This window comes from Phoenix dactylifera, chromosome 5 (assembly GCF_051530095.1).
Source record: "Phoenix dactylifera cultivar Ajwa chromosome 5, Ajwa_hap1_PhDact_Kaust_v1.1, whole genome shotgun sequence".
Taxonomy (NCBI): Eukaryota; Viridiplantae; Streptophyta; class Magnoliopsida; order Arecales; family Arecaceae; genus Phoenix; species Phoenix dactylifera.
The window spans coordinates 16,944,136-16,969,612 of NC_143194.1; the positions used below are offsets into that span (position 1 = coordinate 16,944,136).

General features: G+C 43.9%; 2 protein-coding genes across 10 annotated transcripts in view; one reads left to right on the top strand and one right to left on the bottom strand.

The window, feature by feature from the left end:
- The first annotated feature begins 423 nt into the window (after window positions 1-423).
- LOC120104631 (uncharacterized) lies at window positions 424-11,017 on the top strand. Its single transcript, XM_089923519.1, has 8 exons — window positions 424-864; window positions 6,625-7,108; window positions 7,353-8,508; window positions 8,655-8,742; window positions 8,856-9,560; window positions 9,751-10,480; window positions 10,615-10,897; window positions 11,014-11,017. The coding sequence occupies exons 1-8, from the start codon at window positions 424-426 to the stop codon at window positions 11,015-11,017; spliced, it is 3,891 nt and encodes a 1,296-aa protein (XP_089779645.1).
- A 5,906-nt stretch (window positions 11,018-16,923) lies between these two features.
- LOC103695786 (Small GTP-binding protein) overlaps window positions 16,924-25,477 on the bottom strand; it is a 117,288-nt gene continuing 108,734 nt past the window's right edge. For all 9 annotated transcript variants that reach the window (XR_005507009.3, XM_039116095.3, XM_039116096.3 and 6 more), the window contains one exon: window positions 16,924-17,474. Coding sequence is in view for 7 of the 9 variants with exons in the window: in XM_039116095.3 (XP_038972023.1) it covers window positions 17,379-17,474 (96 nt within the window). In the remaining 2 variants the exon portion in view is untranslated. The remainder of the gene's footprint in view (window positions 17,475-25,477) is intronic.

Below are 25,477 nucleotides of genomic sequence, written 5' to 3' on the forward strand. Positions count from 1 at the left end.
CAAGGCCTCGGAGTGGGCTATGATCTTGTGGGGGCCGCACATACCAATGGGCCTAGTGTGATTGTGGCTGAAAATCCTAAAGTTCAGCCTAGCTTTATTAATGTATAGCGTGGGCCTCAATTGGTAGAACATTCCAAGACCTCTCATTCGTTGCATTATGAACCATCATTGAGAGAAGAAGGTCGGGTTAAGGTGCTACCACCTCCTAGCATTGTTGAAGAAGGGTGTGAGGTATGGAAGGCTACTCTCATTGGCTACTTTGTTGGCAATAAGCTCCCATTTCCAATTGTGAATTCGATTGCTCATAAGATATGGGGTAGTTCGGGATTGAAAGACGTTCTAGGTTCTGAAAGTGGCTTCTTTTTCTTCAAGTTCGATAGCATTGAGCATGCATACAACATCCTAGACAAGGCTCCTTGGCATATGGCGAATAGGCCGCTAGTGCTTAAAAGGTGGCAACCTAACTTGAAGTTGGCCAAAGAAGATATGCGGAAGATCCTGGTGTGGGTTCAGCTTTACAATGTGCCACTTGAATATTGGACTGTTCAAGGCTTAAGCTTTGTGGCTAGCGCTGTTGGGATTCCTTTGCATGCGGATCACATCACCCTTGCAAGGAAGCGACTTAGTTTTGTTCGGGTTTGTGTGGAGATTGATGCTTCTGAGGATCTCATTAAGGAATTTGATTTGCAATGCCCTAATGGGGAGCAAATATGTGTTGTTGTTGACTTTGAGTGGCTGCCTCATAAATGTGGACTTTGTGGAGTGTTTGGCCATTCGAATGACACTTGCCGTAAGGTGGCCAAGGAGAAAACAAAGCAAGTTTGGGTTCCTAAGATCGATGGTGGTGACAAAGTGGTGCCTAAGGTGGGTTCTACTAGTGAAGGTGAATGGCAAGAAGTTACAAGGTGTAAAAAAGAAATGTCACCGGTGGAATGTGGGGTACCTTCAACTTCTTGAAGGAATGTCCTTGTTGAAGGCGACCAAACGGATGAAGAAGTGGGCTGACATAAAGCGGCGGGCAGCTGAATTTTAGGTTGGTGATCGGGTATTGGTAAAGCTTTACCATCACATGAAATTGAAGTCGGGCTACCATAAAGCACTTGTGAGGAGGTATGAAGGTCCCTTCATCATCACACATCAAATTGGAGAGACAGCATACCGATTATCGCTGCCTTCCAAGCTGAAAGTGCACCCGGTGTTCCACGTGTCCTTGTTGAAACCATTCAGAGAGGACACAACTGACCCTTCTCGGGCTCGAAGCGGGCGAGCTCCAGTGGCCGTACGAGTTTACACCAAGAAGGTTTTTGAAATCAAGGCGGACAGGAAAAAGGGTAACCATGTGCAATACTTAGTCCGATGGAAAGGACTATCAGATTCAGAAGCAAGCTGGAAATATGGTGACGAACTATGGCAGTTCGAGGATATCATCAACGAATACCGCCTACCCTCGTCAGGGGCGACTTCGGCTTAGGTGGGGGAGGGAATCACGGCTCCTCGAATCGGGGTTGGACCGGACGCGAATCAAGGTATAAACCAGATCAGTTCGCTGGATGGGTTCGAGGTCTGACGGTGCTCTCTAGAGATTTGGGCAACTTGGAGACCAAATCTGGGCCCTAGGATCACCTAGGGAAACGTGTGCAAGATCTAGGAGGAATACCCAAGAGCATGGGGCCGTGGGCACGTGCTCCAAGGCGTGTATTGTTGAGAATACATGCTGGTTCATCATCAGGAGGAAAGCTGCTGCAACGAGACTGATTCAGCGTTGTGGGCTTATCTCGAAGCATGGACTGAATCCGGGAAATTGGGATGCATGAAAACATGTGCCACTGATGGAGGAATGTGGCATAAGTCTCCAGAAGGAAAGGGACACGTTTTAACACGTTTTTGTATCTGAAAACGTGTATGGTTAGAAGACGTGGCTGTAACGCTGTTTCCACGCGCTTTCACTTTGAGGGGCATTTTGGAAACTCTATAGAAGTCCGTTCAAAGTGGAAAGGTGCCATCTGGAAGGGTTTTTTTATCCCGAATCCAACGAATCCAGTTTTATGGTAATCTGAGTTCGTTTGGGGCACGAACTTGGCTGTTTTATCTGATTGCGCAGAATCCTGCGGGAATCAGGGTTTTGCGATCTTATATAGAATTCATCCTTATCTTGTGCATGGGAAGTTGAGTTCGGGAGGGACTTGTAATTGGATGTTGCTCCTCTATAAGAGGACCCTCAAAGGGGAGGGATTAGCATCCGGTAGCGCTGGAGAGGTCAGGAGAGCTTATTGTAATCAGTTGAGTGGTTATTCAATAAAGTTCTCTTCCCCTATATTTCTCCTTCTCCTTCGTGGTGTTTTCTGGTGTTGTGCTTCGCTGCATTATTGTTGTTAGGCGTGACCTAAGTCATAGAGACTAGGTACCCACGCCAGGAAGGCTGATCGGTTATCTTCGGTAGACCGAGCCGCACGTTATTGGGATTAACTCTGAAATCTCTTCGTACGTGACAATATGCATCTTATTTTCAGATCTGATTTAACATACAAAAACAGAAAATATATCAATCATAAATCTCTTTTAGACCTAATCTCAACATATTATGATTTTAGATTTAAATACAAAGATTAAAACTACTTTTAATCTTCTTTTCGTGGTTTATCTTCATGGGATTTGATCACAATGGCACCCCTACACGCCTTAGGAGACACCATTGAATGGGAAGAGAGGGTCATGAAACCCTTCTTTCTCCTATGACCAGACGGTCTGGTGATCCACCCAATCTAATTACTTGACTACTAGGATTAGAAATCATATTTTAAACATAAACATTTAAACACTACATGAATCTGGCTCTGATCCCATTGAAAGGAACCCTTGCGGGCTGCATGCATTATTTTTTAAAAATTTTTAGAAATCAGCGAAAGCAATTAAAAATTAAACTCTTTAATTTTCATGCATGCTTGAGATCTTATCTCTAACATAAAAATGAAAACCAAGATTTAAATGTTTATGTAAAGCATGAAACTTTGATTGTATGTCTAACATACAATTCTAAAATTTCAGCAACCCTGAAATTTCAGCAACCATGTTTAAGATCTAATCATAATTTTTAATGAGATCAAATCTCATATCTGATTTGCTAGAGGTCTTTGATGAGACTCCTTGATCATGCTCTATAGCCGTACACGTGTTCGGCCTCTATGGATCGTCCATGCGAACCTCCAGGAAGATCGACATCTGCGGGAGTGCTAGCTCGCGTAGAGATGCTGCAATGGCTGAACCTTTTTCTTTCGAAGCACTCAACCTTTAATTTTTCTTCAAGAAGATGAAGGATGGAGATGAAGGAGAGGAAGGAGAAGAGGAGGACAGCACAATCTCAGAACTTTCAGAACCCTTTTGAAAACCCAAGAAGCATATCATGAACCCTAGGCGTGGAGGTCTTTTTATAGCCTTGAACCCCCACGCCACACCTCTATTTTTGCCAACTTATTTGGCTGATAAAATCTCCAAAAATTCTAAAAAATATGGCAGCTAAGAGGACAATAATTTCTCTTAATTTTGTGGAACACTCCTTCCCTAAGAAGGATTACCAAGAGGATAAGGATGAGGTGTCAATCTTCTCCAAGAGATAAAGCTAGACTCCTAAAATTTAGGGATTCTTCTCCTTATCCAATTCTGAATTTTTGGACTCATAAACCTTATCAAATAATAACTTCTAATTGACTTGGGTCAAGCATAATCCAATTGGGTCAAGTTCCATCAATTGGGTCAAGCTCAATCTACTTGGATCGACCCCAATCCAATTAGGTCAAACCCTGATGTAGCCCAAATTGAATCCTATTCAATTTGGCTCAACCTAAGCCCAATCATTCAATCAGATTGAGTTCATTAGCAATCTAATTGCTAATTAATCCTTCAATAATTTAATAATTATTTTATTGCAACCTTTGCTTAGGGTAATTTGTCAATTGAATTAACCAATATACCCCTGGGCGATTCTTAATCGTTTGTCAGCCATTTGATCAACTTAGAAACTTCTATGTGTGTGACCCCATAGGTTCGAACCTAAGCCAGTAGAACAAGAACAACTTCCTATACTAATCAAAATGACCATCTAGCAATGGTACCCGATGTCCGGATAGGCCGAATGATTGCAAAGCAACATTCAAGAACCCTTGGACTATGGTTATCGTATAATTAATCCCTATGATTCCAAATCCCTAGGATGACTTCAGAGTTCTGTCAACTCTTTAATCAGTGCATCCAAAATATGTTTCAACTTTACAAATCCTATGACTCCTCAAAAGGATTATCCTGGCTAAGGTTTTGCTAAATTGAATATAAGGGCATTATCTCCTGTCACTAGGAGGGGTTAACTCCATCTTGACCCACGCATCGACTTTGCAAGTACTTGACTGCACCCAGTAGCCTTCCATCACTGAATTAGAAATTTAGATAGTCTGATACCAAAGTACAGTGAGTTGCTTGCAAGTCACCGTGGTAATCTTAGGTCTGAGGGATACCTATACCCATATCCACTCGGAACATCTCTTGACAGCAGAGCATTCCGAAAATGGTCACGTTCAGTGAAATATACTCCTACACTTTGCCTGTGTGTCATATCAGTGTCTCTACACTCTTTGGTTAAGAGGACAATCAAAGATATGGCACACAACGACCTATTCTTGATACTGCTATTGTCCTAGTAATAGCATATCGTTTGGTCGCGAACAGGTTTAAGGACTCATAGACAAGTCCTCCTTTATCTATTAAAAGACTCCTAAGGACTTCATCACATTACAAGAGTTTAAGAAGATGTACAAAATATATGCGATGAATAATGCCAAATAACATTTTATTAATTCATTGATTCATATACAATTCAATTATCAACAGGCTGACGATTGACTTTTATGACATAATTCCTAACAACTCTGTGATTACTCTATCAAGGCTAGTGAGTATGAGTCTAGCCCCGCTGTCCTCCAAGCCTGATGACCCATCTACATGTAGGATCCACGGCCGCTTTGTGGTCTTCTTTTTAGGGAGATCAGTACGATCTTCATCAAGTATGGTAAATTCCAATAGAAAATCCGCTAGCACCTGTGCCTTGATTGACGATCGAGGTCAGTACTCCAGGTCGAACTCTCCGAGCCCCACTGCCCATTTTGCCATCCGACCTATATTTTTGGGCTTTTGTATGATCTGCCTCACTAGCTAGTTGGTCAAGATTGTGACATAATGGGTCTAAAAATACGGTCGAAGCTTTCGAGCCGAGATGATGAGGGCGTAGACCATCTTTTCCAACCTAGAGTATTTGGTCTCGATGTCTCGTAGGATTAGGCTTGTGTAATAGGTCGGTCTTTAGCACCTTCTTTCTTCTCGCACCAAGATTGAACTCATAGCTGAAGGAGAAATGGCTAAGTATAAGTAGAGCATTTCTCCAACCTGTGGTTTTGTGAGGAGAGGCGACGACCTGAGGTACTCTTTTAGTCGATCGAAGGCCACTTGACACTCTTCAATCCATTGAAATCCCTTGGGAGGCAGTGCTCTGCCGATCTGGAGATGAACCTCGCAAGTGTGGCGATCTGTCCAGTTAGGCATTGGACTTCTTTGACATTCCATGGCAATTGCATCTCTTGCACTACTCGGATCTTCTCAAAATTTACCTCGATGCCTTGTTGCGTCACCATGAATCTCAAGAATTTCCTCGAGGTGACCCCAAAGGCGCACTTCATTGGGTTGAACTTCATTTGGTACCTCCTCTGAGTCGTGAAGGTCTCCTCTAGATTGGCTATGTGCTGCTCTGTTACTCAGCTTTCTATGAGCATATCATCCACATACACCTCCATGTTTCGGCCAATCTGCTCTTTGAAGATCATATTCACGAAGCATTGGTAAGTTGCCCTGGTATTCTTTAAGCCAAAGGGCATCCATCACCTTGTAGCAGTAGAGGCCTCTATCAGTAAGAAAGGCCATTTTCTACTCATCCTTAGGCGCTATTTGAGTCTGGTTGTACCCATAGAAAGCATCCATGAAGGTCAGTAGTTGGTGCCTCGAGGTCGCATCCACGAGCTGATCAATCCTCGGGAATGGAAAGCTATCTTTTGGGCATGCCTTTTTTAGGTTAGTGTAGCCGATGCAGACTTGGCACTTTTCATTGGCTTTTATCACAAGAACAACATTGGCCAACCAGTCAAGATACCTACTTCACAGTCAAAGCTAGCCTCTAGGAGTTTGTCAACCTCGTAGTTTATGATTTGCTACCTTTTTATGGTGAAGTTCCTCTTTTGGATTCAGTTCATCCTTCATTTGCAAGAGAGACGGTCTAATGAGGACCTCTCTCTCTTCCTCCCTCCCTCTCTTATTTCTCTTCTTCCTTCGTGATCATCCTTCTTGTTGATTACGATTGTTCCTTCTTTTCTCTCTTATGTAGTTGGATTAGCCTCTTTTTGATCCGATTACTTTGGTGGTTTTTTTTTCTGCGGGATTGTTTGGTTCTGGTGGGCTCTTCTTTTCACCTCTTTGATGGATTCTCCTTCGAATGATGGTGAGGTGAAGAAGAATCTTGTTGGTGGTGGAGTTATTGGTTGTTTAGGCCCTGGTTGAGGTGCTTTGAATCTTAATCCGAGTGGGTCTAAGTGTGGTGGTGCTGCTAGTTCAAAGGTTGTTCTTAGTGACAAGAAGGGAGTGGTGGATGCTAGTTCTGCACGAATAGCCTTGGGGTTGCCAAATACCAAGGTTGGAGATGTTAATGGTGGCGTTCAAGTTGCTGGGTTGGATCATATGGTGCATACACTTGGAGATGAGAATGGAGGTCGGTTTGGAGCCATTGGTGATGGTGGTGTGCCTCCTCAAGGGGCAATACAGCCTCCTACAGCGGCAATACTCTTCCCTCAACAACTGCTGCGAAATTCAAATGGAGATTTTTCTATTGATGGCAAAGGAGCTATTTTCGGAAGTAAATTATTGCCTATGAATGATGCTGATTATGAAGGAAACTTTCCTTCCTTGCAAGCTAGTAATTATGGGAAGAATTTCAAAAATCTGCTGGCTTTAGAAGATTTAAATCTCTCCAAATTAAGTCAGCCACCCTCTCCTTCCTTTGTCTCTCAAGCCCAACTAGGTAACTTTCCTATATTGCAAGCTACTACTTTTGGGAATTATTTGAATGATCAGTTGCCTTTGGGAGATTCATTTATCTCCAAAAAAAGTCAGCCAGCCTCTCCTTCAAGTTTGAATCAAGCTCAAGGCCTCGGAGTGGGCTATGATCTTGTGGGGGCCGTGCATACCAATGGGCCTAGTGTGATTGTGGCTGAAAATCCTAAAGTTCAGCCTAGCTTTAGTATTGCGTGGGCCTCAATTGGTAGAACATTCCAAGACCTCTCATTCGTTACATTATGAACCACTATTGAGAGAAGAAGGTCGGGTTAAGGTGCTACCACCTCCTAGCATTGTTGAAGAAGGGTGTGAGGTATGGAAGACTACTCTCATTGGCTACTTTGTTGGAAATAAGCTCCCATTTCCAATTGTGAATTCGATTGCTCATAAGATATGGGGTAGTTCGGGATTGAAAGAGGTTCTAGCTTCTGAAAGTGGCTTCTTCTTCTTCAAGTTTGATAGCGTTGAGCATGCATGCAACATCCTAGACAAGGCTCCTTGGCATATGGCGAATAGGCCGCTAGTGCTTAAAAGGTGGCAACCTAACTTGAAGTTGGCCAAAGAAGATATGCGGAAGATCCCGGTGTGGGTTCAGCTTTACAATGTGCCACTTGAATATTGGACTGTTCAAGGCTTAAGCTTTGTGGCTAGCGCTGTTGGGATTCCTTTGCATGCGGATCACATCACCCTTGCAAGGAAGCGACTTAGTTTTGTTCGGGTTTGTGTGGAGATTGATTCTTCTGAGGATCTCATTAAGGAATTTGATTTGCAATGCCCTAATGGGGAGCAAATATGTGTTGTTGTTGACTTTGAGTGGCTGCCTCATAAATGTGGACTTTGTGGAGTGTTTGGCCATTCGAATGGCACTTGCCCTAAGGTGGCCAAGGAGAAAACAATGCAAGTTTGGGTTCCTAAGATCGATGGTGGTGACAAAGTGGTGCCTAAGATGGGTTCTACTAGTGAAGGTGAATGGCAAGAAGTTACAAGGCATAAAAAAGGAAAGTCACCGATGGAATGTGGGGTACCTTCAACTTCTCATTGTGAGAATAAAGGGTTGACAGCACTTTGTGGGTGTGAATTGGAGGCAACACCATCTAATGCGATTGTTTTACATTCACCTAGCTCGGAGAGGATGGATGAGAAGTCCACGCTTCCATTCATTGCTTTTGAGGACCTTCAGGATAATGTGGAATTTGAAGAGGGAGAGTGTTATTTTTCTGAAAATGATGTTGAAGAGCATACACCCAAAATGGATGAAACTACTCCACAATTGCTAGCTATTTGTGCTGATGGTGCTACTACTCCTATGGCTAATCAGATGACTATTAAGGCAAAGGACTCGCTTGAAAAGAAGAAGATGAAAGGGTCAGGTGGCAAGGGCAAGAAAGGGCGGAAATACTACTCCCCGAGGGGGGGGGGGGGGGGGGGGGGTAAATGGAGTTAATCCTTTATGGAGCTTGATTTCTCTCTCTTTTCTTAGTTTTTATGATTATTGACTATTGGAATGTTAGGGGTTTGAATGACCCTTTCAAGCATTCAGAAGTGCAACAACTTATTCGAAAGGAAAGACTGTCACTTTGTGGTTTGGTGGAAACTAAAGTTAAAGAGAGAATAAAGAAAAGCTGGCGAACACCATCTTTCGAAATTGGGGTTTACTGTGCAACTATAATGCTTCTTCTCATGGACGGATTTGGACTGGTTGGAATCCACAGGAGTTGGATGTGGTTCTTATAAATTCATCTGACCAAGTGATGCATGTGCATGTTAGGGATCTTGCTAAGGATTCCTCTTTCATTGTCTCAATTGTGTATGGTGATAATTGCCCTATTAAGCGGAGTGAATTGTGGGCTGATTTAGTTTCTTGCAGTGTGGGATGGGAATCTTCTCCATGGGTGCTCATGGGGGACTTCAATGCTATAAAGTCACAAGAGGAGATGGTTGGGGGCTCTCATAGTTGGCCTTCTTGGCAGAATGACCTTGCTACTTGTTTCTTTCAATCTGGTCTAAGTGATTTACGACAGAATGGCAGTCTCTTCACGTGGTCTAATCGGCAGGACAAGGCTCCTATTATGAAGAAGCTAGACCGGGTCTTTGCCAATTTGACATGGGAGTGTGACTTTTCAGGCTCTGAAGCTTACTTTCCTCCCTCCGGTGTTTCGGATCATTCTGCAATGGTGGTAACACTTGCTGCCTTACCTTCGCGAAAAACACCATTTAAATTCTTTGATCTTTGGGCTGAGCATCCGCAATTTCTATGCGTGGTAGCTAAGGCATGGGCTATAGATATAAAAGGAAGTCCAATGTATCAACTATGCCATAAGTTGAAGCATTTGAAAGGGGAGTTGAAAAAGTTCAATAAGGAGTTCTTTGCAAATTTGCCTCGGCGAGTGGTGCGAGCTAAAGAGGCTTTGGAGGAGGTACAACGTATGATTCAGCGTCATCCTCTTGACTCGACTTTTCACCCCGAGGAGTCAATGCTCATTAAAGATTATTTGGAGTTGAGCAGAGCGGAAGAAAGTTTTTTTGAAGCAAAAGGCTCGGGTTCAGTGGCTGAATTTGGGAGACAAGAATTCGAGGTTCTTCTTCCAATCTATGAAGCTTTTTCAGAGTCGTAGCAAGATCACATCTATTTCTACTGATGATGGGGCTCGGGTGGAGACTCCGGATGAGGTCAGTGACACCATTGTGCAGTTCTTTCAGAATCTTCTAGGTTCTCATGAGGTTGCGGGTGTTGATGAGGACATGCTTCAGCGAGTCCTTTCAAAGCGGCTCACTGAGATTCAGAGGGAGGATTTAGATCGATCTGTTTCAGATGACGAAATAAAGATGGCGATGTTCTCTTTGAAGGACAACAAGGCTCCCGGTCCAGATAGTTTTAGTGCTGGCTTCTTTAAGAAGGCTTGGAATATAGTTGGGGCAGATGTCATAGCGGCTATCCAATCTTTTTTCTCCTCCGGGCATCTTCTGAAACAAGTAAATGCTACAACACTTTCTTTGATTCCTAAGATTCAAAACCCTACCAAGGTAAAGGACTTTAGACCAATTTCTTGTTGTAACACTGTTTACAAGTGTATTGCAAAGCTCATAGCAAATAGGGTGAAGGTGGTACTTCCGGGATTGGTGGGATCTTTCCAAACGGTCTTTGTTACGAGTCGACGTATTAGTGATAATATTATCCTCTGCCAAGAGTTAATGCGGAACTATCATCGCTCTGGTGGCTCTCCGAGATGTGCTCTTAAGGTGGATCTAATGAAGGCATATGACTCTGTTCAGTGGGATTTTTTACTGGCTGTATTACGTGTTATGGGGTTTCCAGATAGAGTTGATGGATTGCGGAGTATATCTCCACTACTCGCTTCTCCATCTCTATTAATGGCGAACTTCATGGATTCTTCCCTAGGGGTCGGGGCTTGCGGCAAGGGGATCCTATGTCACCTTATCTTTTTGTCCTAGCCATGGAGGTCTTTTCAGGTCTGATGGCTAATATGGTAAGGGATAGTGGTTTCAAGTGCCATTGGCGTTGTGAAAAGAAAAAGATCTCTCACTTGTGTTTTGCAGATGATCTTATGATTTTCTGTAAAGCGGATTTGGCTTCTGTGTCTTTGATCGGTGGTTGTCTTCAGCAATTTCGAGACTTCTCTGGACTTATACCAAATCCAGATAAGAGCAGCATGTTCATTTGTGGAGTGCCTTCCGAGCTTCGAGTGCAGCTTTTGGATATCCTCGGGTATAATGAAGGAGCGCTTCCGATTAGGTATCTTGGTGTGCCACTTATAACGACTAAGTTAAAGGCTACTGATTGTAAGGTGTTGGTGGACCGGATTATTGCCAAAACCAAGAGTTGGACTTGCTGTGCTCTCTCCTTTGCAGGTAGATTACAACTCATCAAATCTATTTTGTTTTCCATCCAAGTTTATTGGTCCTCCTTATTCATCTTGCCCAAATCAATTATTAAGAAGGTGGAATCCACTTTATGCTCTTACCTTTGGAAGGGTTGTGAGCTTAGCACTAGAGGTGCGAAGGTAGCATGGGACAATATTTGTTTGCCTAAGGAGGAAGGGGGTTTGGGCATTAAGAACATGGTGACTTGGAATAGGGCAGCCATGACCAAACACTTATGGGCTCTCTGTAATGATGACGGTAACTCTCTTTGGTCTTCTTGGGTTCGCTCTTATCTTTTGCGAGGCAAAAGTATTTGGAAGATCAAATGCCTCAGGGATTGCTCTTGGAGTTGGCGGAAGATTCTTAGTCTTCGCAGCCTTGTTCGATGGAAGATGAGATATCGAGTGGGCAATGGGAGTAGTATTTCACTTTGGTTTGACCATTGGCATCCCCTTGGTCCTCTTATTGAGGTGTTTGGGAAAAGGTTTATCTATGATTCTGGCCTTGGGCAGAATGCCAAGGTGGAGGCTATTATTGACGGCCAGGAGTGGCACTGGCCTATCTCTCGCTCCCCTGCATGGCTTGAGCTCATTAGTAGTACTCCTACTTCATTCCGGCCAGATAGCAGAAGGCCGGATGTCTTGCAGTGGATTGATGCTCCGAAGGGTTCCTTCTCTGTTCGTGGTGTTTGGGAGTCGTTGCGCCCGCATCATAGTAGAGTGGACTGTTGGAAGCTTGTTTGGCATAGCCAAGCTATTCCAAGGATGTCCTTTATTCTTTGGTTAGACATTCGGGATGCCTTGTATACTCAAGCTAATCTTATACGCTTTGGCATTATTCAGGTCGCCCAATTTGTTTTGTGTGGGGGTGGGCATGAGGATGTGGATCATTTATTTTTTGAGTGTCCATTCTCTCAGCGCATCTGGTCCGTTCTTTGTGCGAAGTGTAATATTTCGTGGGCCTCGCATAGATGGATGGATACGATCTCTTGGCTTTCTCACATGGATGGTCGTTCACTCTTGGGTCGAACTACAAAGCTTATGGTGGCAGCTGCGGTCTACTACATTTGGAGAGAACGTAATGCTCGTTTGCATGGCGATGGCCCTACACATGAGTGTGTTCTTCTGAGAGAGATTACTTTTTGTATTGTGACTCGGATTAATCTCACACGGGGTGTGATTCCATCTCCTGCTAATAGATGGCTTCACAGTTTGTGGGGATTCTCTGATGATATCTTTTGACACTCTCATCATTTTGTTCTTACAAGCTTTGTAGTTAGTTGTTGTGGCTAGATGGGTATGCCCTCCTAGCCTTTGATTTCTGGGGTATGCCCCTGTGCATTTGTACGTCATTTCTTCAATTTGGATATATACACACTTACCTTTATCCAAAAAAGAAGTTCCTCTTCCTTTGCAACAAAGGTCAATGAGTTGGGTCGACGTTGAGCTTGTGAACTATCACCTTAGGACTTATACCTGGCATGTCGGTAGATGACCAGGCGAAGACATCAGCATTGGCCCGAAGAATGCCAATCATCCTGACTCGATTTTCTTGGTCTAGTCTTGAGCCAATCTGCACAGTCCGATCGGGTTCGTCCTCCTTCAGTGGGACCATCACCAGCTCTTCGGCCGATTCTCCCTACTGCTTCTTGACCTCATCCCTTATGTCGAGCCTCTCAATCTGTAGAGTCTCCACTGGCTTTTTTCATTTGAGGGTGGCCATGTAGCATTGGCGAGCTACTACTTGGCCACCTCAAATTTCTCCAACCTTGCTTTTTATGGGGAATCAAATGGGCAAGTGTTAAGTTAACACCATAGCTTAGAAGGTATTGAGGCCAGGTTGGCCTAAAATTGCATTGTAAGCTAAGGGGACCCAAACCACCAGAAAGTTCAGCCTCAGTGTGCTGCTTTGAGGCTCTTGTCCTGTGGTGACCGGCAGATTGATCACGCCTTCTATGGGGACAAAGTCCCCTATGAAGCTAACCGAAGGGGAATTGACTTTCCAAAGTTGTTCGGGAGGTAGCTTCATTCTTTGGAAAGTATCATAGAACAACAAGTCAGCCGAACTTTCATTATCAATTAGTATTCTCTTTACATCATAATTTGCAATTTCAAGAGAAATAACTATAGCATTGTCATGAGGAGTTTAGAGTCCTAGGTCGACGTCGAAGAAAGTGATGATGTCTCCCATATGCTGTCTCTTCGGGGCAGCTTCGACTTCTTGGGGGGCTCAGCTGCTCGAAGCACTTGGATCCTCAAGAGGCCTGCGAGTGATTGTGTTGATGATGCCTACTGTCGGACGATTGTCGATTGGCTCCAAGGGTGGCAGATTAGTGGTCAAAGCAAGAGCTCTTCAGTCTTGTCGAGCGTGCACGTATTGGTGTAGCCACTTGCACCTATTGAGTTCCTCGATCTCGTCCTTGAGTTGGATGTACTCTTCGGTGTCATAGTCGTGGTCCTGGTGGAAGCGGTAGTACCGCTTCTGGTATCTCTTGATCGCTAAGACCTTTATGTGATGCAGAGGGTAGAAGTAGCCTCGGAGTCCTCAGAGCTATAAGAAGAGTGTACCTTTCAAACTTTTGAGGAGGGCTCTTTGGCCGTCGCGAGCTCCTTTTTAGGAGGGCTCTTCTGCCAGCAAATTCTCAATGGGAGGTCATAGCCTTCTCCGCATTGGCATACTTTTCTGCTCATGCCAATATTTCGGCAAAGTTGGCAGAAAAGTGCTTCTCAAAGGAGAAGAGGAAGCGTGACAGTTGCAAGCCACCTTTTATTGTTGACATTGTGACCGACTGATCCAGGTTGCAGACCTCTAGTGTCGCCGGATTAGAGCGGATGACAGTCTTTGAAGGACTCTTTCTCCCTCTGCTTGATATCGAACAACGTGTCCGAACTAAGACATCATCTTTGGATGGAGACGAAGTGTGTCGTGAAGAGGCGGGCGAGCTACTCGAAGAAGTGGATGGATTCGAGCTGAAGCCCGAAGAACTAGAACTGAGTCGCCTTGCCAAGGGTCATAGGGAACACCTTACAAAGCATGGCGTCAGTGGCTACATGTAGCATCATGTGAGCATTGAAGCTCTCCAAGTGATCTAGAGTGTTGGTGATGTCGTCACACAACTTTACTTGGGGCATATTGAACTGAGGTGGGATCTATTCATTCAAGACCTACCGAGAGTAGGGGAGATCGAAGAAAAGTTGAGGTCGTTGTTCGCTCTTAGAGTTTGTACCATGAGGGCCTAAATCGGTTGACCCATTTCCTTGATTCTCCTATCGAGGTCGGCATCCTGCTAGGGCGGGGGCTCCACATGGCCAGGAGGTAGGAGGCTTGAAGTAGTGTCCTTGCCAGAATGGGGGCTTAGAGTGACCCATTTCCCATCTCAATTAGGACTGCTTCGATGAGTGTGTCAACTCTAGCGAGACCTCTTGAGGTTCCGACCCCGAGAGTGGTGGCTAACCCGACACATGTGGTGCGCTGGCGACTAAGAGTGGTGACTGGGCTAATCGGACTCTAACTGGACCTGGTCTGGTCATGTAGCTGCCTGCTGTAGACTTTGGACCACTGCGGTCAGTGCCTACACCTGTTGAATGAGCAAGGGACTGCTTGTTGTCCACAGGCACGGGTTTTTTTTGGCAGAGCAGGTTTTGGGCTTTCCAACTATCCTCGGAAGGTCTGAGCACAGCGTTGCGAAGCAAGCGATGTACTGCGAGATCCTCGTGACCTCATATTGGCAATTTATTCCTTTGTTAGATATCAATGCCGTTGGGGAGTGTCCTTCCGCTAGCGCTAATCTATTGCCGCTAAATTTGGATAGAGGTCGAAGCGTAACCCGAGATGACTTTGAGGTCGCCGGGTACCGAGCCGAGCAAGGTGGCTAAGGTGTGCCTGTAGCTGGCTTCCTCCAGAGGCCTGCAAGAAGTCCACTCCTTGGAGACTTTCCGACGAAGGACCCTTCGATACGTAAGTCAGGATAGAGAGGCAACAGTATGGAAGAAAGAAATTTCAGCAAAGAGTGGTTCTCTGTGATTTATCTGCATGATATCACATACTTGAGACCCCTTGGATTGCCCCTTTATATAGGGGTGTCAATTTTGTCGTTACCTGGGTTGGTGTGATGTGCACTAGTCACTAGTAGTATGACTTCGGCATGGGCGGCATATGGTACTGACCATGCGTCGGATGCAGAGCTGCCACTATGGCTAGTTGCATTCACGACGGCCGATTGCCCAGACTGTTCCTACACTACTTTAGTGGATTCGTCTTTATACTAGTTAAGCCCTTCCTTTTTTTGTGTTCCTATGCATTTATACTCTTTGGAGATGGTTGGAACACTTTTCTAGCCACTAGATAGGTAATAGAGTCGTTGTGAGATAAAAATAGCCGTTTTGATTCACAAGAAAACTCGCACTTTTCTAGCCGTATTGTAAGCGTAGAGGGGTCGACTCACCATTTTTAGGAGTTGACTCGTGATCTTCAGGAGTCGGCTCGAACTTGTTGTAGCTTTTGCTGTGCTTGGTCTTTTTACTGTGGCCATTGTGGAGTCGGCTTTCTTAGTTTAAGGTCGACTCGTCAGCTGACTGGGGTCGACTCGTTGTTATCAAAGATCGACTCTTCAATGGACTAAGTTTCACTGCTTTTTGTCTCCTTAATGTGGTCGTTCAAGGGTCGACTCGTCTGTTTCTAGGGTCGACCCTTGTTTGTCTAGAGTCGGCTCGTGGTTCCAATGGGTCGACTCACCAGTGCGACAAATCTTTCAGCTCTCTATCCTTTCGCTGTGGCCATTTAGGGGTCGACTTTGGCTAAACTGGAGTTGGCTCATGTGCTTTATGGGTCGACTTGTCAATGTGATAAATTTTTTAGCTTTTTGTTTGTCTTTTGAGACTGTTATGCAATCGACTCGCTATCTGCTGGAGTCGATTCTGAAGGCGTATCAGATAGCGATAGTGTGTCAAAGTCAACTTGTTGCAAGCTTGAATCGATTTTTAAAAAAGCTCTCTCTATCTTGTATGTGAGCTTTCAAAAAATATTTTTATAGCTTTTTTGTAGTTTATCTTCTTGATGTAGAGCTCCAGATAAATGATCTGCTTTTTAGAGTAGTTGAAGGCTTTCTTCTTATTTTTTTGAAATTAATCAATTAAACTCAAAGTAATAAATTAGTCAACATTTTACTCAGCTATTTTGTATCATCAAAATCATCCCTTTAGGATCAATACGATTGGCTCCTGGAGATGAAGTTGCTCATCTCGATTGACTAGCTCCTCGGTCGGTTGGCTCCTCGGCTGGGGCAAAAGTAACCTACCTCAATTTATACCAATGTTGTCGAAGTCAGTCTGGTCCGAGGACGAGGTGTTCAGTATTTTTCTCATCACCTCCAAAATTTATCCCACAACTAAATGCAGCCTTAGGCTTCGGCAAGTTAGAGCTTTGAGCGTGTGATAAAAAGCAAGACCGATTGACTTGTGGACGCAATACTTGCTTATTTTAATTTTGGTACCGAGATGTGAAAAGTTTCTTCCGCCGCCGGCTTGTTTGGCAGTGAACAAATTTGGGGCCTACTGTGTCTGAAAGTACATGGGAATGCTGTTCATGGTCCATGAATAGTTTTACATGTATTTTGAATAAGTACAGGAGACCGTCGAGAACTCTGATAATTATACCCTGCCTGTATGATTCAGGAATGTTGTTAGGACTGGATTACAGGTTGAAACCTTCCATGTTCATTGTGTTCATTGGGCATAGCTCTAAAAGCTCTAAGACGTTGCCATGTCTCTAGCTTGTGCATTCAAGTTGGGGTGTGAGAAGGATCTTCTTGATCCTTGATATGAGAAATGAGAACATAATAGAATCCGACACTTATTCAAGCAATCAATATGATAATAATAAATACTCTACTACATTATGGAAAGCTAATAGAATCTGACTCTTATTCAAATAAAAGTGCATATTGATTGGATCAATCTCAGAGATTTACAAATCATTTTATGTAAGAAAAATTTGAAGATTTTTTCCTGCTCATACCCCCTAAGCTGTGGAATGAATGCTGCATATAAATTAATAAATGCTTCATTTTGTCCTTCTGAGTGTATTTTGGACGTACAAGTCAGCATTCTGGCCAAGCAAAAGACTGTTTAGGTGCAAGCAATTGATAGAAGTGGAAAAATCAACAAGCGAGCAACTCGGGGCCTTTAATGTCCATTAGCTGCAAGCATATGGGAAGAAGAATGACGGGTAAATTATGAAGCCTGCATTGCTCTTCTTATAGAACTTGGATATCTCTTGAGCACATGATGGCGAGAAAAGTTGCTAGCAACAGACAATTATTTTGGCTCTTTGATTGATTTTGATTACACAGGATATCATATCACTTCCTTTTCTAGTCTCAAAACAGCCATAAAGGCTTCTTGTGGTACTTCAACCTTGCCAATTGCTTTCATCCTTTTCTTTCCTTCAGCCTGACAAATCATGCAAATGGTGAGAGTTGGTTCACAAAATTATCAAGTTCCTATTAGGTGCTTGATTGGTGTTCATGGTTGGTCAATGAAATGTCATTTGTTAAGCATAGAATAACTCCATTACTTTATGTGACAATGGATGCTTGGCCTTTTTCACATCAGCATTCAGAGGAAAACGGGTAACAGTAACATATCAGAAGTTGCATTTGACTTTAATATATGAATCATGCTAGCACTGCTCAAAGTAGCACACATGATCTGTTTCAACCCTGTGCGTTACATGCAGATGGAGACAAAATTCAGTTATACATTAAATCCGTTAAACCAATCATGAAGTACACCTTAAGCCACATGCAATGAATTTAAATGCCACCAGTAAAAACAAAACATGACATCATGTCAGAGACTATTTCAGGTCCACTTGAGTATAATAAACATGGGAAGTGCAGAATTTCTAATTTTTAGTTTATTAGTATTTCAAAGTCGTAAATTAGGATCTCCTAAAGTTACGTTTCCTATCAATAGATTTTCTGATTGAGGCCCCCACATTAGGATTGGTACTCAGGATCAACTCTCACTATCCCCATACCTAACACCTAACAATATGCTATTATTTGATTTTATAGATTACCAACAAACAATTACTCTAAATAATGATCAACCCAATGGTTTTTGGACCCCTCCGAACTGTTGATCAAATAACATAACAGTTGTATACCAGGATGCCATACATAATATTATAAATTGTTGACAGTATAAAATTACTTTTACAATAAATAAGGCAATGGTGTTTTATTATATGCAAAGCAATACAATAAGAGGTATCCACAGTGTTGTCATCAAAATGTTACCACTAGTATGTTAAATATTTCTAACTACTGATAATACTTAGGCCCTGTTTGGGGGAGCTGTTAGTAGCAGAGCTTTTGGAAGTAAAGCTGTTAGAAGTAGAGCTGTTTAAAGCAGAGTGTTTATAAAATGCTGTTTGCTGTTTGGTAACTATATTTCTAAAGTGCTGTGACACTTTAACATGTGTTTGGTAAACAAACTGAGAAAGTACTTTTGTGTGACAAAATAAATGACCATAAAGGACATTACCAGTATTATATAACAGAGCATAATAAAATATAATATGTATTAATACATAAATATATGATATAGTATAATATTAATATAATGTAATATAATATTATTATAATATAGTACTATAACATTATGTATTATAGAATAATAATTTAATATAATATTAAATTATTTAAATAACATATCAATGTATTATGATATAATGTAATATAATATTATATTTATAGTATAATACAATAATAAATATATAAAATATTATAATTATTAGTGTAAATTAATTTTTCATCCTTCTAATGACCATTTATCTTTCTAACAAATAGAGAGAAAGGAAGAAGAAGATTGAGAGGGAAAGGGAGAAAGGAAGAGGCAGGATAAGGATTTTGGGGAAAAAAGTGTGATTTAAATGGGGGTATTTTGGTTCAAAAAACAGCTTCCCAATAAAACTGAAAACAATATTTTCGAAAAGCTCCAAATTGGAGCTTCTCCCCAAAAGCTGTTTTCAGCTTTCCGCAAAAGTTGAAACAGCTTTTCGAAAATTTTACCAAACACCATTTTTTATCTAAAAGTACTTTTGGAGGACCAGAAAATGCTTTTTGGTCCTCCAAAAGCTCCTCCAAACAAGGCCTTAGTCAATGTACTTTTCAATAAGTGGTATAACATACCAGTATATTAAATATTTCTAAACAACATTTTCAAATTTCTGGCAAAATAAATGCCATTATAAAGCTAAAGCTACGTGAACAGTAACAACCGAAAGTGAAAAACTGAAAAAAGGGCCAACAAATCATGCATGTGGTGAAATCAAGGTTTGAAATATCAAGTGTTCAACCAATATCAACCAAGGATGTGTCTAGTACACACCATATTACACACTGCATCAACAAAGGATATTCACCAATATTCTTTTGTCGGGTTACTCCCGCACGCGTTGCGACGATCGCAGCGGAAACACACGCGCGAGATCGTTCATCACATGAACGTCCCAGGAAAGGTAGAATTCAAAAAAATTCTGAGTTCACAAACTCAGAAAATTATGAATTCAAAGGAAAGATTAAAATTAAAAACTTGATTAATTTAATAACTATAACAATAGCAATAGTAAAGATCATATCTTTACCTTTGAGCGGGTAGATCTTCACCGCAATCTGATGATCGTAGAAGTCGGGTTCGCTTGAAGCCGCACAAGTGTCCGGCCTCTACGGGTATCCACACGAAGATCTGGATCGATCAAGGTCGTGATCTCACCGGGGTGCTAGCTCCCTTGCAGAGATCCCTTTTAATGGTTGGAACTCCTCTAAGCAATCAACTCTTGTTTGCTCTCAAGAGGAGGAAGGAGAAGGAAGAAACACATTCTTTTCTTTCCTTTGCCATGGAAGAAGGAAGGAGGAGAGAAGAGTGGAACACCTTCCTCTCTGTGTTCTTCCATGTGGTTGATGAAGAGGAGGAAGAAGACTCCAATCTTGCTTCCCTTTTCTTTTCCCTTGTGGATGGAAGAAGAAGAGGAGAGGAGGCCGCCAAGCATGAAAAGGAACCAAGAACCAAAAGGGGCCAGCCCCTTTTTATTCTTTTCTTTCTTATGATGCCCTAGGTGTGGACTCCTAAAAATTAGGAGGAGCCATGCCCCCAAGCCCCTCATCAGCCCTTGGATCAAATTAGGAGGGGTACACGCCCCTCTTTTTCCTTTTTGATCATGCACGCCCCATCCTAATCCAAATTAAGTTGGGGCGTGGGCTAATTTCATTTGGATGTTTTAAGCCTCTTCTAAAGAGGATTAGGTGCCATGTGGAGTCTTTATCCATAAGAGTCCTAATCCAATTAGGACCCAATTGGATCATGACTCAATTGAACTATTCAATCCTAATCCAATTAGAAGTCATCTTCATCTATTAGACCAAAATTAATTAGGACTTTAGAAATCCTAATCCAAGTAGGATTCATATAATTTTAGTCCTAATCCAATTAGGACTTTAGGAATCCTACTCCAAGTAGGACTCTAATAATTTGAAGTCCTAATCTAATTAGGACTCTAGGAGTCCTACTCCAAGTAGGACTCTTGAACCTTATCTAATAAGATTGAGCCCAATTAATTAAGTCCAATTAATTCAATCAAATTGCAATCCAATTGCAATTATTCCTTCTTCAACTCAATAACTCTTAGTGGGTTAAACCAATTATCAAATAAATTGATAATCAAGAACTATTGCGACTCTAAATCGCAATTCAACCATCAGATCGATCAGATCCTCTATTGTGTGTGACCCTATAGGTTCTATTCTGTCTGGTAGTGAGCTATCACAATATCATTGAAACTCCTTTCAATGGGTTGGAACAATTCCAACGCTTCTATTTTTGTCTTCGTTGTTTGCCTTTTGTTTGAGTTCAAGTCGTTGCCCCAAGCTTCGACATTGTCTTGTAGATCTTTTTGCTCGGCTTCTGCCGAGGTCAATGTATGTACTAAAAAATAATAAAAGCAAAGAATTTTCTAAAGTAACTGACTTCAATCTTTACTTGTGTTGTTCGTTTCTTGGTTTGAGTTCGGGTTGTTGCACCGAACCTTCTCCGTGAAGAGCTTTAGCTTGTCATAGGCTCCACGATCAATCTTTCTAGAGTTCGGCTTCTGAGAAATTCTAAACTTGGTTAAAAGAAGTCTCAGGTCGGCCCAGAGTGTCTCCTTTGTTGATCATCTCTGGACTATGGTCCTAAAGGCATCCCTGGACTACGGTCCTAAAGAAATTTCGAGTGGGCTCGCTCTTGAGGTCCCAGGTCGGCCCGGGGTGTCTCCTTTCACCTATGGACTACAATCCCAGAGGCATATCTGGACTATGGTCCCAGAGAAATTCCAAGTGGGCTCAGACTTGAGGAGGTCCTAGGTTGGCTTGGGGTGTCTCCTTTCATTAGGCATCTTTGGACTATGGTTCCAGAGAAATTCCGAGTGGGCTTGGTCTTGAGGTGGTCCCAGATCGGTCCGAGGTGTGTCATTTCACTCTAGACTACAGTCCCAGAGGCATCTCTAAAACTATGGTCCTAAAGAAATTCCGAGTGGATTCGGTCTTGAGGAGGTTCTAGGTCAGCCCGATGTGTCTCCTTTCATCTCTAGACTATGATTCCAGAGGCACCTCTAGACTATGGTTCTACAGAAATTTCGAATGGGCTCGGTCTTGTAGATTTTTGGACTACGGTCCTAGAGGCATCTCTGGGCTATGATCCTAGAGAAATTTCAAGTCGGCTCGATCTTGAGGAGGTCCCAAATCGGCCCCTAAGTTGTCTTCCTTGTCGGCCATCTTTAGAGTTATCGCTCTTAGAGGGATTTCGAGCGAGCTTGGTTTAAGGAGGCCCCAAGCTTCCCTGAGGGTCTCCTTTATTGGGGTCTGGGCGTCTCTAGGGTGTCCTAAGTCGAATACGGTCACTATGGTCGTTCGATCTGAAAGATAAAAACGACAAGAGGATTTCTATTAAACGAAGGTTGTCAGAGTTTCAAGTTCGTGGAATTGGAGCATCATTGAGGTGCTCCAGCTTGTATGTCCCTCGTCGCATTGTTTTAGTTATCCAAAATGGTCCTTCCTAGTTCGGGCTCAACTTTTCGAGCTCCTTTGGCTGAGCTTCGCACTTCCTGAAGACGAAGTCGCCAAGTCGGAAGAGCATGCCCTTGACCTTGGAGTTGGAGTACCTGGCCGCTTTTCTCTGGTACGTCGCCAAGCAGACTCGAGCTTGCTCCCTCCTAATTTCTTCCAGGAGATTGAGGTTTGCCCGGAGCTAATCTAAGTTCGTCTGGTCATCGAAGCTTTCTACATGGTGTGATGGAAGCCCGATCTCCAGTAGGATCATTGCCTCCATTCCAAAGGCGAGGTTGAAGGGCGTCTCCCTATTGGAGATCCGATGTGTCGTGCGGTATGCCCATAGGACACTGTACAACTCTTGGTCCCATAGCCCTTTTGCTTAGTAGTCTTGCCTTTAGCCCCATAGGATAGTCCGGTTGGTCACCACAGCCTCTTCGTTGGTCTACGGGTGTGTTACCAAGGTGAACCGACGGTTGATCCCGTGTTTGGAGCAGAACTTGAATTGGGCATTGTCGAATTGGCGCCCGTTGTCTGTAAAGATCACTCGAGAGAGTCTGAACCAGCAAATTATGGCCTTCCAGACGAAGTCTCGGGCCTTGGCCTCAATAATCCAGGCCACTGGCTTAGCATTTGCCCACTTTATGAAGTAATTCACTGCCACAAAGAGGAACTAGCGTTGCCCTATTGCCAGTGGAAAGGGTCCGAGGATGTCAGTTCCCCATTATGCAAATGGCCAAGGAACACTGATCGGCGTCAACAGCACGACTAGTCGTTGTTGGATGTTTGCATGGCATTGACATCAATCACACCTCTTAATGAAGTTGGCCGCGTCCTTCTGTAGGGCTAGCCAGTAGTATCCTTGCCGCAAAATTTTGTAGGCCATGGACCTGTCTCCTAGGTGATTGCCACAAATTTTCTCATGCACCTCCCAGAGTCATAGTCTGCCTCGGTCGGATGGAGGCAGTTGAGTGGCAGCGAGAACGATCTCCGGTATAACTTGTCGTCGGGGAGGATGTAGTGCGAGGCTTGGCGCTTTATCCGATAGGCTCCAGCCCGATCTGCAGACACGTCGTTCTTCAAGAAGTCAATGAGAGGATCTATCCTGTTCAGCTCGATGGTGGTGTTCAGTACAGCCTTAAGCTCATCGATGCTTGGTACCACCAAGACTTCGAGGTAGGTGGACTTGGTCAGCTCGACAGTCTCCGAGGTGGCTAATCTTGACGTAGGTTGGCTCTTGCATTCTCCGTCTAAGGGACCTGTTGTATGTCAAAACTACAAAAAGCTAAGGTGATGCCCTTTACCTTTTGTAGATATTGAATCATCGACAGTCTTCAAGCCTCGAATTCTCCTCGTACCAGGCCGACGACCAGTTGCAAGTCACCGACGACCAGTTGTAATTCACCGAAGACCTTCAATTGCTGGACTCCAAGCTCCTTAGAAAGATTTAGTTCGGTGATGAGCGCCTCATACTCAGTCTCGTTATTTGAGGCCGAGAACTCGAACCGTAGGGCATACTCCATGATTACTCCGTCCAGACTGGTGAGAATAAGTCCAGCCCTGCTGCCGTCCGGGCCGACGACCCATCTAAATGCAGGATCCATGGTCGCTCGGTGGTTTTCTTTCTAGGGAGCTTGACAAGGTTTTCATCTGGGATGATGCATTCCACCAGAAAATCTGCTCGTGCCTGCGCCTTGATAGACGGCCGAGATCGATATTCGAGGTGGAACTCTCCGAGCTCTACTGCCCACTTTGCCAGTCAATCTTCGTTTTTAGGCTTCTGCAGAATCTCTCATCAGTTGATCCGTCAGGACTGTGATTGAGTGGGCTTAGAAATACGGCCAAAGCTTTCGAGCTGAAACGATGAGGGCGTAGATCATCTTCTCCAGTTTGGAGTATTTCATTTCGGCGTCGCACAGAATCCGAATTGTGTAGTAGATCGGCTTCTGGCATCTTTCCTCCTCACCAGCTCTTCGGCTGGTTCTCCTCATTGCTCCTTGAGCTCGTCCCTTGTGTCGAGCCCTTCTATTGGCGGAGCCTCTACCGGTTTTTTTCCTCTAAGGGCGGCCATATAGCATTAATAAGCTATCATCTGGTCACCACGGATTTCTCCACTCCGCTACTTGTGGGGAATCACATGAAAGCATTCAGACTAGGTCGGCCCAAGATTACATTGTAGGCCGAGGAAACACGAACCACGAGAAAGTTTAACCACAAAGTGTTACTTTGCGGTCCTTGTCCCGCGGTGACTAGTAGATTGATTACTCCTATCGAAACAAAGTCTTCTGAGAAGCCAACCAGAGGAGTGTTGACCTTTCAGAGCTGTACGACTAGCCTCATTCTTTGGAGAGCATCGTAAAATAATACATCGGCCGAGCATCCATTATCAACAAGTATTCTCTTTACATCATATTTTTAAGAGAAATGACTACGTCTTTAGGAGTCTGTACTCCTTCCAGGTCATTGTCGGAGAAGGTGATGACATCCCCCGCATGTCGTCTCTTCAAGGCAACTTTGGCCTCTTGGGGAGCTTTGTTGCTCGAGGTGCTTGGGACCTCGGGAGGTCCACTAACGATGGTGTTGATGACGCCTGCTATCGGACGATTACCGATCGGCTTCAGGGGCGGTGGATCAGCGGCCGAAGCAGGCGCACCTTGGTCCTGCCAAGCACGCACGTACTGGTCAAGTCGCCTACGCCTAATGAGCACCTCGATTTCATCCTTGATCTGGATGCACTCGATGTTCTGGCCGCTGTCTTGGTAGAAGCGACAGTACTTCTTTTAGACCGTCGGGCTCCTCATCGAACATGGAGGGCGGAGATAGCCTTGACCCTCAATCTTCGTGAGGATTTGAGTCCTTAAGGCGGAGAGCGAGGTGGACTTGCCAAAGTTCCGAGGGTTCCTGAGTCACCGGGAGCCCCTCTCATGCCAGGTGAGGCAGCCCTTGGCTCCTTATGCTCTTCGCATCCCCTCTTGGCCCCTCAAAAAAGTCTCCCGCTAGCAAACTCATGATAGGAGGCCATGGCTTCCTCCGCATTCGCATACTTGTTTGCATGCGCCAGCATTTTGGCGAAGTCCGCTAGAAAATGCTTCTCCAAGGATAAAAGAAAGCGCGATGCTCAGAGGCCGCTCTTCATTGCCAACATCGCGACCGACTGGTTTAGGTCGCGGACCTCTAGTGTCGCCATATTAAAGCAGCCATCAATCTCTGAAGGACTCTTTCTCTTGCTGCTTGATGTCAAGCAGTGCATCAGAACTGCGACACCATCTCTGGCTGGAGACGAAGTGTGCCATGAAGAGGCGGGCAAAGTACTCGAAGGAATGGATGGAATCAGATCGAAGTCCGAAGAATCAGAACCGAGCCGCC